This window comes from Eleginops maclovinus, chromosome 15 (genome assembly GCF_036324505.1).
Source record: "Eleginops maclovinus isolate JMC-PN-2008 ecotype Puerto Natales chromosome 15, JC_Emac_rtc_rv5, whole genome shotgun sequence".
Classification (NCBI taxonomy): Eukaryota; Metazoa; Chordata; class Actinopteri; order Perciformes; family Eleginopidae; genus Eleginops; species Eleginops maclovinus.
The window spans coordinates 21,549,954-21,566,012 of record NC_086363.1 but is presented as its reverse complement, the minus strand read 5'-3'; the positions used below and the strand labels follow the sequence as shown (position 1 = coordinate 21,566,012).

General features: G+C 43.7%; 1 protein-coding gene and 1 long non-coding RNA gene across 3 annotated transcripts; both read right to left on the bottom strand.

Annotated features, from left to right (window-relative positions):
• Positions 1 to 2,409: 2,409 nt before the first annotated feature.
• LOC134877097 (uncharacterized) lies at positions 2,410 to 4,216 on the bottom strand. Of its 2 annotated transcripts, none has more exons than XR_010167526.1 (4): positions 3,949 to 4,216; positions 3,137 to 3,231; positions 3,000 to 3,041; positions 2,410 to 2,690 (listed from the first exon to the last, which is right to left on the bottom strand). It is a non-coding gene; the product is annotated as an uncharacterized LOC134877097 (long non-coding RNA). The 2 variants fall into 2 exon arrangements; XR_010167527.1 differs by having other exon boundaries at positions 2,429 to 2,440.
• A 7,557-nt stretch (positions 4,217 to 11,773) lies between these two features.
• Positions 11,774 to 14,738, bottom strand: LOC134877257 (zinc finger BED domain-containing protein 4-like). Its single transcript, XM_063902689.1, is given in 2 exon segments — positions 11,774 to 12,528; positions 12,531 to 14,738. Coding segments are annotated over 2 exon segments (1,542 nt in total). The 5' UTR covers positions 13,318 to 14,738.
• Between the last annotated feature and the right edge of the window lie 1,321 nt (positions 14,739 to 16,059).

Sequence of the window (16,059 nt, the reverse complement as noted above, 5' to 3'; positions counted from 1 at the left end):
AGCAACTTGCCTAAATGCAAGATTTTAATCATGTCTTTCCTGTCAGATTAGCAGATAGGAATTCCAAGAGTTCAACAGATAAAACCAAGTCATTTAAATCATGCACATAAACAATAACTTGTTCTATTTATTGACATTTCTTTAATTAATCAATAACACATTTATCTAGGTAATCAGAAAAACCACACTTGCTTTTATCAATAAATAAATAAATACATAAATAACGTTCAATAGTGGTGTGTATGTTAATTGTTTGTTGAGCTGACCATCATTCATGGTCAAGTGCATCGTAAAATGGATGAAAGTCCTTCGGTAAGACATGTTTCAGTTCTTGAAGGTGCTTGAACTTCAGTGCTTTAATTTTCTGGGGGGATGTATAGAGTGGGGCCACGCTGACACATGTCTTCCTGAGGGATGGGGATGTGAAGGGTTGCCAGTTGTCGGAGTGGAGTAATTTGAACTCCATACCGCCATCCACATTGTATCTAATAGAGAGATGAAAGAAAAGAGGGGTGTTGGGGAACAGAGAAAGGAGGGAACCAAAAGCAAGTTTAGATTTTTAAAACAAAATATTTTAATATGATATGGCTAATGTTTCATGTATGAAAAAGTAGTATGTACAAACCTGACTGCTCGGAGGTCATGCACCGTAGGATCGCCAACTTTGCTACCAGGTCGAATTGACTTGCAGATGTTCACTTTGCTGAAGTCTTGGAAAAAGCTGTAATCAACATACTTCAGCTCGTATGGTTTTGGACTTGAACGAGCTCCCCGAATGACTGCAGCATACTCAGCTGGAACATGTACATCTCGGTTCCTCAATTTTCTTTCAATCACACTGTGCACCGAGTCACATTCCATCTGTGTGTGGCCTCTTTGAAGGTTCTTCTGCGTCACTTGCTTTTTTCTTTCAGTGGCAAACTTTAAGAGGGCATTGCTCAGGACCAGGTTTCGGTTTTGATAACCACACCCATCACTCCAAAGAATGAATTCAGTGTAAGTGGGGTGTGTTTCAAGATAGTCCACAATGCAGGAGGCAAACTCATTGGCAGAGACCCCCCCCTCACCCTCATGCCAAAGGTAATTTGTCGCTTCATGTGATGCCATATTGTAGATGGTAAAATTATGGACACCGAGCTTCATTTTGAAGTAGAGGGCAGACGCTTGAAGCTTTGGGCAGAGGAGAAGGCCCTGCAGATCCATGCATGCAACCAAGGTGGTGTTATTTGCAAGTTGTTTGTCGCTTTCCTTTTCTGCTCGTGCCTCGTCCTTCTTAACGCAGTGTTCCTCCCACACAGCAGCCTCGATGTTACCGGCTTTGAAGGCACAGCAAGTGTCACATTGATCTTTCTTTGGATGGAACAATGACAGATTTAATTCTTTAAAGGTGTTACTGAACACTTGTCTTGACAGAGGCTGGATGCCGTTGGCTGCACATGTTTGCTTATATTGTGAGTGGAGATGATTAATTGACCTGAATAACGGCTCCAGGTACATCTTGGAAGAGGAGGACCTACAGTAGTGCGATGGTACTTTCGGCAGATCAAGAAGAAAGGACTTTAAGAAGTCCCGCTCCTCTGTCCTCACCCTCACTCTTGCCGTCTTCGCAGGACTTTCCTCTCTTCTTCCAACCCATTTTAGAAAACTCCACTGCTTGATGCCAAGGGTTGACAGGAACATCCGCTGACAAACTCTGAGCCTTCTACCATCAACACATAAAAAACAACAGAGAGATGCTGACCTCCGAGACTGAACCGCTTCTGTCCGGCGCCGCTTGACATCACTAACCTCCGCCAGTGACTTCACGTAGATTTTCCTTTCTTTCCAGTCCAATTTCCCCCAAAAATACTTGAATATTTCTTCCCTCTTCCCTTCATCGATTTCGGTGCAGTGTAGTTTGCTGGATTTCTGGCAGGACTCAGCCAGGCACCGCCCCTCCATTTTTCGTTCTTCTTTGTTGATGAATTCATTTTTTTTCCGTCCAAGATATGATTGGCCCCTCATTCTTCTCCTTTTCTGGATGTTACCCTTCCAAGCGTCTGGGTTGCCTCGTTCCTTGACCTTCCCCGGTCAACAGCAACAGCATCTTCATATGATTAAAAGAAAAACAAAAGAAAACATGTTTCACAAATTCACATTTCTCTTACATGGTTTCTTAGCATGTGGAAGTATGTGTGTCAGTGTGTAGGCATGCATTAAAGTTTGGCATTTGCTGTGGTGTGTGTGTGTGTGTGTGTGTGTGTGTGTGTGTGTGTGTGTGTGTGTGTGTGTGTGTGTGTGTGTGTGTGTGTGTGTGTGTGTGTGTGTGTGTGCGTGTGTGCATGTGGCTGAGCCCATTAGTAGCTTACAGAAATGTAAAAAAACAAATTGACAATAAGTTACTCACCTTCATTGACAGGTGTGTAATCAGGGTCATTTTCAGGATCGTGTTCAAGTGAGTCTTAGAGCAATATAGAGGAACACATTTAGTACAACAAATGCACTTATGACATCATTCTGATATAAGATTGCATTCATTTTGACTCATAATTGATTAAATACACTAGATTTGTAATTAGTAATGGGCTTTAGTCTGTCAAACCAATGTGAGGTGGAGGCTGTAGTTTAGCCTAATCTGAGAATGAGAATAATAAGATACTTACCCTCACTGTCACTTTCAGTGAGATTGTCATTATCACTTTCCAGAGAATCTAACAACAATAAAATACATTCAGCACACTACAATGCTTGAATAATTCAGAACTGAGCTTGCATCATTAGCTTTGACCAGCAAACGTACAGTAACTATTCATTTTGAATTCTCTATGAGTAATCATTTTTAATTTAGCTACATACAACTTGATGAGTTAGTATTTGGATTCCTTCCTTGATCAAGGGAATCAGAACAACAAGTGTGGCAGGCTTTCATCTTAATGTGCAACACATCAATAGGCTTTGGGTTGCAGAATAGTAGGTAGCTGCTACTGGGAGAAAAAATAATGTAAGCCTAAAGTACTTACCCTCATTGGCAGCTGTATCTCCACCGTCACTTTCAACTGAATCTAAGAATGACAGAGAGGGAAACCATTTAGAGTAATGAATAGCCTACAGTGTAGACTTTCCTGTCTGGCTGACTCAATTCTAGTTTCCTACAGACCTTCCTCCTCATTGCTGACCCTCACGTTCGCCTCAAGTTCCCTATCATAGCTGACATTGACCATTTCACACAGCTCCTTAACAGAGAAAGACATCCTGAAGGAAGGGAGAAAACCATATCAGAAAAAATATAGCGCTATGCCCTGTCAACATAGCTTCACTTCGGAAATCCGTGCGTTAACATCTCCGCAAATGAAATCGTAGCAAGTTGGGTATAGTGTTGGAAATGCTCAGCCTCTACCAAGCGGTACGAGTGAGGCATGTTCTAGTGACAATCACGATAGTAACATTACAGTCTATAATTTCATCACTAAAACTCTGGAAAAAAACATATTTGTTTGAATCGTATCAAAGTCACTGAGTTTATTTACCAACTAGCAAGCAGCAAGCAAGCTAATCTGTGGAGAAGTAGGCTAGCCTCTGGAGAGTTTAGCCTAGCCTACTACATTTACGTTCGTCATCAGCCAGGTTCACAATAAAAAATATTGGATGACAATTACCATTCTAGACGGTAGTGAGGCATTTTCTAGAGACAATCACGACAGTTATATTATAGGCTACAATTGGATCATTTTGACTCAGAAAAAAACATGATTGTTTGAATCGTATCAATGTCACCGAGTTTGTTTGCACTAGGCTAGCCTGTGGAGAGCTTAGTTATTATCTTACGTTCGTCAGCCAGGTTCACAATAAAAATATTAGATGACAATTACTTAATCTAGATAATTTAGGCCTACCGGTAAATAACAGTTGTGAATATATTGCAACTAGATTAAACTTGAGTACAGTTGACAAAAAACCGAAATACCTTACCTTCAAAGTGTTATTCAGCTACCCGATGATGCGCTTCCAGAGACGCTAATGAGATGACACGAGACAGCTGAGATGGCTCCACAGAGCGGGAGATACGCGGCGTGATTGACAGCTTTGACACCAAATGGATATACTTGAAAATCAGATGACATGATTTCACAACTTTTCATTGGTCACTTAGGTACATGACGCATACTGTATACGGAAATGAACCTGGACATTGTATCCATCGTAAAATCTCAAAATCGGCAAAAATGGACATACGAGGTTTTCATCGGACAGCGACGATATATTCCAACTCCACCGCCCCTCCCTAACAGATCTATTCTATAAAAGTTATAATTAAAGAGAGCCACATCTGAGTTATCTATATTCTTCCCAAGCCAGGTTTCACCCAACACAAGTATATCAGAGTTAGTCTGTTTAACTAGAATAGTTAGATAGTCAAAGTTCTTAAGTAATCTTCTAATGTTCAGATGGATTATACCAAGACCCTTGCGCTTTTTAAAACTCAATGGAGTAAGGAGAGGGATAAAGGTACCAGATGCACTAGGCCCATTAGTGGGAGTTGGTTGAAGAGATATTGTAATTAAGTTAGAAGAATTGCTTCCACAAAGTTTATTAACAAAAGACAATCCTAGCCCAGAGAGGAGTCTGTATGTGTGAGTGGAACCATTATAACAGGAACTGGGATCAGGGGAACATCAAAGTTCGAGAGACCGATCCAGCCTGCAAGAAACATGGGCGGGGACTGTTTCAGTTTCAGTTTGGGTTCGCGGTGACGCACTTACCTTGTTTACTCGGGATGTACTGCTTGAAAGGACAGCGACCTCTGAAACGAACCAGGCGCTCGTCCACTGTCACCTCAGGGCCTGGATTGTACAAATGTTCCTGATGGCAGCCAGTTTGTCATTTCTCCAGCGGACAGGTAGTGATTCTCTATCATCAAATCGGATAACTCTCGAGAGGACATGAAACTGCTATAAGGACATGAAACTGCTGTAAGGACATGAAACTGCTGTAAGGACATGAAACTGCTGTAAGGACATAGTTGACCGAAATACAGACCTCCCGTACTCTGCATCCCACAGACTTTGTGTAGCCTCATTGTTCAACCGATAAACTCCTGCCAAAATCAACAGCCATATGTAGGCTTGGAGGTCTACATGGTCCAAATCTCTCCACGTGTCCCCAAACACACGTGATGTTGCATATCGTGTTGGACCTGGCGTAATCCTAACAACATTTACCACCCTCGCTCTTCCTCCTCTGTCCTGGGAGGATGAATTCCAGAGCAAGTTGTCATCCTCGGACTGAAATATCACCTCAGAGGCCTGTTCTTCAGTTGCCTCCGCCTCAGGGATCTCTTCCTCGCCATCAGTTGACTGGTCAGTCTCAAAAGAGTCTGGATCAAAATCAGGATCGATATTGTCTTCCATCTCTGAGACATCTTCCTCAATTTCGGGTTCCACTTCAATCCCTCCTTCATCTGGCTCAAATTTGGTCTAGAACCTCTCTGACAGATAATAGCTTAACCGGTCACCAAATCATTGTACTCATGGAGTAAAATGATAGCAGGGCCAAAATGTAATTATATATAGGGGGTCTGTGAGAAGATAAAAAAAATAGATGAAAAACCTGATTCCCAGCCTGCTAGCTCCATGCATACTAGCCTTCTGCCCGTTCCCAACTTAGCCCCTCTTGTGGACCCCTTTTTGGCTTTTTCAGGCTTGGCCTTTACTCCAGAGCAGACCCGCCGGCCTCCTGCCTTCCTCCAGAGGGTTCCCATTGCGGCCTTCATCTGCCTCCAGACCGCCGTCCTCCAGCCCGTCTTACAGTCCCTCGTCCAGAGGCGTCTCAACGTCCTACAGCCCGTCGTCCAGAGGCGTCTCGCCGTCCTCGAGCCCGTCCTACAGCCCGTCGTCCAGAGGCGTCTCGTCGTCCTCAAGTCTGTCCTACAGCCCATCCCCCAGAGCTGTCTCGCCGCCTTCCAGGCCGTCCCCCGGAGCTGTCTCGCCGCCTTCCAGGCCATCCCCCGGAGCTGTCTCGCCACCTTCCAGGCCGTCCTCCGGAACTGTCTCGCCACCCTCAGGAGCTATTCTACCTTCCTCCAGGTTGTCCTCCGGAGCTATTCCACTGTCCACCAGGTCGTCCTCCAGAGTTCCCTCTCCAAGGTCTACGCCCCTGCCTCCGCCCATGTCTCCGGCCTCCGGAGTTCCCTCGCCGTGATCTACGCCCATGTCTCCGGCCTCCGGAGTTCCCTCGCCGTGGTCTACGCCCCTGTCTCCGGCCCCCGGAGTTCCCTCGCTGTCGTCTACGCCCCTGTCTACGCACCTGTCTCCGGCCCCCGGAGTTCCCTCGCTGTGGTCTACGCCCATGTCCCCCTCGGTTCTTCTGCCACAGGCCCTGTCCATGTTCTACCTCGTCTTCTGCCTTGCCCCCGGGCCGTCTGCCCGAGACACCCTTCTCTTCCTCGGCTTTGCCCCCAGGGCCATCCGCCCGAATTTTTGTGAAACAGCTTTTTGGAGTAAAGCTCGCCTTGTTGTTTGTACGTGTACCTGCCTTCCTTTGTTGCTGCACTTGGGTCCTACTTCCCCCACCCTTGACACACTTCTAGTGTGTGTGTGTGTGTGTGTGTGTGTTTTATCTGATCCAGATGGTTACTAATTCCTTTTCTTTATAGGGAACCGGGAACACCATGGGTGTTACAAAGTCGACTAAATCATCCAAAATTCAATGAAAGTGGTGATCAGCAATTTTGTATGTTCAAATGTCTACTGTGAAGGATATCATAAAGCTTTAGTGCAATCAAATGTAAAACAAAAAAGTTATGATTGAAAGTAGTAAATCGGTGAGATTTGACTCGAACACAACAGGAGGGTTAAAAATCAAACTGAAAGCAAAGGCACAACTATTATTTTAATATCTGAGAGTTTGAAACAGGGAAACCTGCTGTTGAATCCCTGCCAGCAGAGGGAGAGTATATCAGGTGCAGACAAGTGTTCTAAAAGGAAAAGGGAATAATAAGAAAACAGATATTGTATAAGAAACAGGAGTAAAGAAATGTTAAAGAATAATAAAAAAAAGGCTGCTAGTTCCAACTTCAAGGGTAAGGCTTCTAAATATCTGGCTCCGTCAATGCTGAAAATGCAATATGATTGGGTTTTGATTTGGAACTCCCCTCACTGGCAAACCCCCACACCTTACATTTCTGACGTAGGCTTTCTGTAATATGTTTCAACCTCAGTAGCATCACCAGGGTCATTTTCTCTGACAAAGCTTCAGGTTATGTTAGACAAACTGCTTCCTATACTTTCTTTTACAAAAATATATATACCCAAGAGGAACCAAGGAAGGCTTTTAACTCAGAGTCTTGATTAGAAGATGGGGCGTTTTTAAGAGAGAGGGAGATGACAGTAGGTGTCCACAATGGCAGCGCTGGGGTCTTAAGACCCTCCAGTCAAAGGCTTTGCCCCCCCATTTGCCCCCCCTGCCCTCGAAACATATAAGCATTACAAACTATAATCCGAATAAAGAAACCACCGAGACATAACAATCATAGGTAATCGTCCGACAACAATTGTTTATAAGGTTGCTGTAGTGGTCCGTATTACAGAAGCGTCTGTATCTTTTTAGTATCTATGGTAACAAGGGTTAGGATGTGTAGTGCGATTTGATTGGCAGTTTGCACGCAGACGGCACGCAGACATGCGTTTGACGTTCAAGGATAACATCTTATCCTTGGCATTATGGACCTTGCCCAAAGTCCATGATAAAGGGTCTTGGTGCTCCAGTACTTGTCAACATGGGAACCTACTCTTACAAGTCCAAAATAAATTAGCATTGCCATCAGTCTTTTCATTTCCTCAGGGGTTGTTTCAAGCCAGCTCCCATCAGAACTTGCATAAGAATGGTGACTTCCTGCCGTAATATGCGCATGAGCATAACTATTGGTATGATAACATATTTTTGTGATCATCTCGAGTGAGAAAAACAGCTGAAAAAACTTGAGTGCCGTGGTCATGCTGTTCCTCAGTAAAAGGTGTCCAATGTGTACTCCTGGAGGACGACTGGGGGTGAATGGTGGCATATTATTTCCTGTATCAGGGTCATTGTAACTCTTTGATGGCTGGTCAGCTTGTTGTTGATGCAGCCCACGTCCACAGCCTCCAGGACCACTACGTCCACGGCCTCCACAGCCACCACGTCCACGTCCACCACGTCCACGGCCACCATGTACACGTCCACCACGGCCACCATGTACACGTCCACCACGGCCACCATGTACACGTCCACCACGTCCACGGCCACCACATCCACGGCTCTGATTAGGCCTACTCTGATTCCACTGCTCTGTAGCATCATCACTGGAGACGTCATCACTTTCATCAGCTTGAGAAACATCATCTTCATTACTAAAGAAAGAGAGAATTATATAATTATGAACACCAACAAGAACAATTTGCCAGTAATTAGTTGCTCTGATAAATACTTTTTTGTGTTTGTGAACTCATAGAATTATATAAATATATCGTTAGCTATAATTGTTTACTTGAGTGAAAATATTTTCTGTCATAATAATAGGCTACATAATATGTTATGCTTTATTCAAAAGAAAACCAAACAATAAGTAACTTCCAAGAATTCAATATAAAAAGATCCATTTATCAACCATTTACTAACAAAAATGTGTCTTACATTTGAGAACGCCATGAAATGTAAACAAACTTTGGATCGTATTTCACTCAGCCAATCGCTTCCCGCGAAGCATCCAAATCTTAATATGTTACGTTGTAAATTGTAAAACAACAACTATTTTAGTTGCCAGAGACTTTTTGTTCAGTTTCTAAGACACATAGGCCTCTTCAAAGCCCAAAATGTAGATGTATATACAGTGTTTCTTTTACTATGGATACTAAAGTGTTACCTTTACTGTGGGGTAGCGGGAGGGGTGAACTAGCGGGAGGGGTAAACTAGCGGGGAGGGGTTTAGCCTTGGACTCACCTGGAAACGTCCGGAGAATTTAGCAGCTGATGGTCTAATTCACTCTCTTCACTACTTGACATCCCTTCTGGTTCACTGTCTTGCTCTTCTTCGTTGTTGTCCTCGTCCAAAATAGCTAAAACTTCATCCAAAGTGTATGATTTTGATGGTCTCGCTCGCTTCGGTAAAGACGCCATTTTGAAAATACGAGTGCCAAGATCTGTCATGCGAGACTGACATAATATTCAACCAATCCCATCTCGTGTACCATTCAAACTCAGATAGAAGACATTTTCTCATTGGCTTATCTCTCTGTCACACAATACAACAGTTTTTTAACGTTTTTGATGTTAGGTTATGATAAAACAACGGCAGTACGTCATCAGTACTGGAGTACTGATATTTACACTGCCATTCTGTGATATCTAAACAATGATATGATTCTTGAATAGTTTCTGGACTTTATTTCTGCAGAGGGCCTGGATGCAGAGTCTTTACACAAATCAGTTAAACAAACACTGGCTAAGTGTAGCATAGACAAACATGCATGCATTGCACAGTGCTATGATGGGGCCTCTGTCATGTCCGGGTGCAACAATGGTGTCCAGGAAAAGTTTCGCCAAGAAGTGCCACATGCGCTTTACATCCATTGCTATACACACAGATTAAACTTGGTTTTAGTTGACTGTGTACATAATGTGAAACCAGTTGCAGAATGCTTTGCAACGGTCAAGATGTTGTACAACTTCTTTTCTGGGACAGTGACTCAATAGGTGTTCATGGAGAAGCAACAAGAACTTGAGCCCACCAAACGCACAGTGGAATTGAAAAGACTATCAGATACCAGGTGGGCCTGCCAATATTCTACACTGTGGGCAATAAAAAGAACTCTCCCAGCTCTCTTAGCAACTCTTGTGGATGTGAGCAACCAGACGAATGCTCATAGAGCTACTGAAGCAAGATCACTGATTGGACTGATTGATGCACAATTTGTTGTGCACATCTGTATGCTGGAGAGCATATTCAAGCTCACAAAGAACTTATCTGATCATCTACAGGCCACAGATTTGGAGCTGGCATCTGCCATTGATCTGGTCTTTGCAGTACCCTCAATGACAAACGCAATGCTGAAACATGGACTGAAATCTGGGAGTGTGCCAGTGATATGTGTGAGACAGTTGGCATTGACCTGCAGCGCCCACAGGTAAGGAGAAAAAAACAGCCCCACCACCTGCAGGACTTTGTGGTGAACAGCCAAACAGGATCAAAAGAGCCGCTGGAAACCTCAGAAGACTATCAGAACCACTGCTATTTCCCTGTAATCAATCGATTAATCAGTGAATTGGACAGGCGGTTTTCCTCTGACAGCTGTCACGTTCTAAAAGGAGCAGCAGCTCTTAACCCAAAACACGAGACATTCTTGGACAAAGATACTCTTTTGCCCATGGCTGAACATTATGGCGCATTGATTGAAAACCTCTCAGCAGAACTTCACCAGTTAAAAAGACTGATTGAGAGGAAAGACCAAAGGGGGGACGTTGTCAGCACCACCCATGATGTGCTGGTGCTTTTGAGGCCATACAAGGATGCATTCGTGGACCTGTTCAAGCTTGTCTGTATCTCTATGACACTGCCTGTCACATCGGCTTCATGTGAGAGGAGCTTCTCCTGCTTAAGGCGTTTGAAAACCTACCTGAGGAACAAAAGCGGAGATGCTCGTACCAGCAATCTGGGTGTCCTGGCAATTAGTTCAAGCAGGGCCAAAGCACTTGATGTCGAGGCAGTGATTAACCGCTTTGCAGCCAATCACAACAACAGGCGGATCGTTCTGTTGTGAGTGACCAGTGAGTACACAATTCTTTTTTGACAGATTTTAATTATGCTACCGGTACTTATTGTTTGCCTCATATTATGTCAACTGTAAGTGTAGTAATTAGCCTGTGTGTCTGTCTGTGTGGTTGTTTCAGCAGTTTCAGTGGAGTCCAGAGGAGGAGGAGAGAGGAGTTGAGAGAAGAAGAGAGGAAGAAAGCAGTGGAGAGTGAAGGAGAGGAGAACAGAGGAGGAGGAGAGAGGAGTCGAGAGCAGAAGAGAGTAGGGATCGACCGATATGCTTTTTTCAGGGCCGATACCGATATCAATTATTACCAAAAAAGGAGTCCGATAACCGATATGTAAAACCGATATTAAATTTTTTTTTTTTTTAAAAACAATATGTCAGTTGTCAAAAAAAAGGCGATATGCAGCAGAAATGTAATTCAAAAGTATTTAATAGTTCTTATTTTGTAACACAAAGTGTAGGGAGCTGCCTGCAGCATTTAAAAAAAAATATGCATATAATGTAAAATCATAGAAAAATAGAAAAAGTAAATCATATCACTCCCTGATGTTTAATGAACTGAAAATGACAAACTAATGAATTAATTGAATAAATAAAATCACTCCCTGTAGATTAATGAACCAAAAAATGGCAAAAAAAACACTTTGGTTTACTCAAGTCTAGTATTCCCAATTTAGCAAGAGTAGGTTATGGTGGAGGAAGCAGAGCTTTTCTGCATTTTCTCCAGTGAGGCGGCTTCTGGTTTTTTCATATATAGCAGAGACCTCACTGAACACACGCTCACTTGGCACAGAAGAGGGTGGGGCACACAGGAACTTCCTTGCCTTTGGAGCAAGAAGCTTGAAACGGGTCTCATGTTGGCTCCACCATTGGAGTGGATCCCCCTTGCGCCTGTCTATCAGTGGTTCTGTGAGGTAGTCATGCAATTCCTTTTCAAAGTTTTGCTCCGTTGACACCTCTCCTGTGTGGGGTCCCAGCAGAACACTGAACATGGCATCTAATCGGCTATGAGATGGTGTCTCTTCTCTCCGTTGTCTTTTTGGGCTTTGTTCGTGTGCAGTGTCCCCCCCCTGCCTCAGCTTGCTGCTCTACACCACCTATCTCTGCTGCATTCTGCTCTACTTCACCTTCCACTTCCTCTTTGAGCCATTCTTTGGCCTTGGTCAATGTAGAATCGCAGGAGAATGCATGGCTTTTGTAGCGTGGATCCAAAAGACATGCCAGAACCACAGATTTAGCCTCCTCCAATTTGGAAAACCGTTTGCTGAGAGCCTCCCTCATCACTCCCCTAAGGGTTCTGATTCCCTGTGTTGAGGGCCCATCATCTCGGAGTATCATCTTGAGCACAGTGACACAGGGGATGATGCAAGATGCAGAGGAATCATTGCTGCTCACCTCAAGTGTCACCTCTTCAATTGGAGTTAGTGTTTCAACCAAATTGGACACAATCTCCCACTGCTGAGCATTTAGGCATGAAAACCCACCATACTCCCCAGAGTAGATGGTTAGAGCACGCTTTTGCTCCAGTGCCCTTTGAAGCATGTGGAGTGTGGAATTCCATCTTGTAGGAACAGCCTGTATCACCTGGTGTTCAGGAAGGCCCAGGTCCTTCTGAATGCTCCGCAAGCGCTGCTTGGCCAAGATGGAGTGCTGGAAATGATTCACACATTTCTTCACTATGGCAATTATGTCTATCACAACCCTTTGACATGCCAAGCCTTCATTGACCACCAGTTGCAGAGTGTGGGCTGTGCAACTTCTGGAAGTTCAGCCAGCCTCAGCCCCTTCACGATGTTTGCTCCATTATCCCGAAGAACAAGAGCTACACGTTCTTTGGTGATTTCCCACTCTTGGAGCATGTCCAGGAAAGTCTCCCGGATATATTCACCTGTGTGGGATCCCTGCATTGCCTTTGTATTTAATACAACTTGCTTTCGTAGCCACTCTTTGTCAATAAAGTGGCATGTTAGGCTCATCAGGGACTCTGTTGCTCCAGACCAACAATCAGTGGTAAAGGACAGTGCAAAGCCAGCATTCTCTGGCTTAATAAGATCTTTGATCTTGAGCACAACCTTACCATGGATTTCATCTAGTTTGGCTGTACGGTAAAATTTCTCGCTTCTCAGTTCATACCGCGGTTCAGCTGCAGCCATGACTCGCTGAAAGCCAACATCAGACACCATTGTGAACGGCTGGTTGTCTGTAACCATCATTTCCGTAATTAGTTTGTCCATATGTTTTGACCGGTCATCTGAATTTGTCCATTTTCTTTTGTTCTGAAACATGTGTTCAATTGCAGGCTGGCATACAGCTGTTGCCAGGTTGCCAGCTGTTGATGCAGGTCCAGGTTCTTGCTTCTTTGCAGATTCATACAGGGCAAGGTGATGAATCCTAAGATGGGACCAAAGATTTGAGGTATTGGTAATTTTCGGCTGTGAACCTCCCATACTGACAGCAACTTTGCAGGTATTGCACAATGCCTTCCCTGCTGTTGATGGAGTGTAGTACTCCCATACTGCACTTTTTTGCCTTGCTTTTTGTGCACTCATCTGGATTAAGAAAAAAATATATAATTAGTTAAATGGGGCCACAGGTGATAGAGAAAAACTGTATGGCAGACACGTGTGGATCCACAATCCTCTCTACAACATTGATGATTCTGTCAGTAGGCCTATCGCCTATGTAACCTGTAGCCTGGGTGACTATTTAAATTAATGTATTACCATAATAGGCCTATCTAATGCAAAACGATCAAAGGACACGTCTATCAGCTTGCATCTGAAGTGTAAATCATTTGTATCATGTTAATCCGTGTGTGTGTGTGTGTGTGTGTGTGTGTGTGTGTGTGTGTGTGTGTGTGTGTGTGTGTGTGTGTGTGTGTGTGTGTGTGAGAGAGAGTGCACAAGAGAGGGAGAGGGAGGTGCATGCGTGATGCCTGGGCAAGTGTTAAGGTTAACCCAACAGAATTTTACAACAATGCTCCAGATTCCTGGGAATTCCGAAAGAAAAGGGCAATTTGAGAAACATTTCAAATAACCAAGAATAATAAAAACTAAAGACAAGTGTCCATTGTAAGTTTCTTTCTATTTAAAGATTGGAAATGGCTCTTTAAAATGATATGAGATCCATTAGGAATTCTACATTCATGTTTTCCATAGACGACCATTGAACTGTATCAAAAAAGATATTGAACAAATATTCACTCCTCTTTTTAACTTGAAATGGATAGTAAGAGTACTGTACGCATATTTAAGTATTATTGTGCATATCATATCAACATCTCAGGTGATTGAGGTGTTTGTTTTAACTTCTTATTTGTGCAGTTAGCAAAGCACGTCATATGACAGGCCTACTGAGGTGACTTGCGCCACCAGTCATCCATTCACTCGCAGCGATGCAGATTGCAGACAAACGGACGGTCATAACTCGTAACAATAATGGGCCCAAGCCCGTATGACAGTCAAGTTTTTGACCGAAAAATGTCACGTTTATCTTGCTGTATCCACCCGTTGACCAATAAAAGTTTAAACAAATCTGATTTATCGTCAGTCAATTGCGACCAGGTAAGATAAACAGCAAGCTAGCCCTCTCCATAACACTGCCTGAAACATGTTATAAGTTAGCTCGAATAGCTAAACCTATCGTCTATCGTCTGTGACTGTCAGGCACTGATGAAAACTGAGGTTTAGATTGGTGTAGGCCTATTTATTAAAAATGCTTAGGGAAAGTGAGTAAAATGTAACAAATGATATCGCTGGTGTTTCACAGAATTTTAGCTGGGACAGAAAACTTTTACTGGATAGGTAGATTTAAAATGACGAGTGACATCAGGCGAACCACGCTCCCTCCGTTGCGGACACTGATGTAACTCATAAGAAAACGAAATTATTCCAAATTAGTTCAATACAAATATAAGGTCTATAGACTACAGCTATATGAACTACCAAATTGTGAGACATTTAAACGTAACGTTACGTTTTGTAAATGTTTCAGTAGTTAGACTGACATCTATTAAGGCTCTATTGGCGAACTAGTAAACTAACGTGCATCGATAGCCTCGTTGCACGGTAACCGTAAATTCTACTTCCGCTGTTACTTGTATGCGCGTCTAAACTTCCGGTCGAACACTTCCGTGTTATGATAGCGTTTGACAGCTGGATACCGGTAACCGGCTTTTACTATTTAGAAGTGTACAATGAGTGTGTTCACAATAAAAGAAAGACGACTGACCTTTCAAAGGGTGGGGACATCGGCACTGCACTGTTGTGTACCTCAGTGTACGAATTCTTCGAGGTACAATAAGCTACTTTCCTTTCATTCATTTCCCGTTGACCCGGCGGTACGGGCCGAGTGGCTGAGGAGAATCCGAAGGGATAATTTCAGTCCGACGAAACATTCAAAGGTCTGCAGTAGGCACTTTAAAAGCACAGATTTTGTCGTGACAGCCGGGGGACTAAGAAAACTCCAAAAGGGATCAGTCCCTGTTCTGTTTTCTTGGAACGGGTTTGAGCTATCGGCACCTAGACCGAGTGTTTGGGAGAGGCGCCCGCGGCCAGATGTGGAGAGTCCCGATGTCTCTGACAACGAGATGGAAATCGCGGCTGTAGCTACTGACCACGACTACTCGGTGTTGCCACAAACGGTGATACGAGCAAGTGACTTGGTTGAGGACAACGAAGCCTTGCGTCGGAGGATTTTGGAGCTGGAACAGCAGATCGAGGGGCTACACCTGCGGCAGAGGTTTGGGTTACATCGTCTGACAGCGTCGGATGACAGCATTCGGTTCTACACCAGATTTGCGTCCTACCAGCATTTCCAGGCATTTTGGAGACTTGTGGAGCCTGCCGTGAACAGCAAAATGGTGAGGATTACCAGCTCGAAAACCGCCTCAAACAGCAGCAGCAGTTCCCCTCAAACGGTAAGTGCAAGTGATAACTTGTCAAAGCAGAGTTGTGGATCTAATATAATGAAATTAGTCATTTTATTACTTAGGCCTATATCAGAAAACCAATGTTAAGTTAATCAATAAACTTAGCCTACTGAAGGTACAATGTTACAAAGGAACAATGTTACTTATTATAGTTACAATGTCAATGTTAAAGACAATGGCAAGTAAATATATATATTTACATTTTTCAACAGAAACTTCCAGCTGTTGACGAGCTACTGCTCTTCCTGATGTATCTATCAGTGGGTTTACATCTCAATGACCTTGCTGAGAGATTCAACATCCATCGCAGCACTGCAAGTCGGATTGTGTCTACTTGGACACAGTTCTTGTACACTTTGCT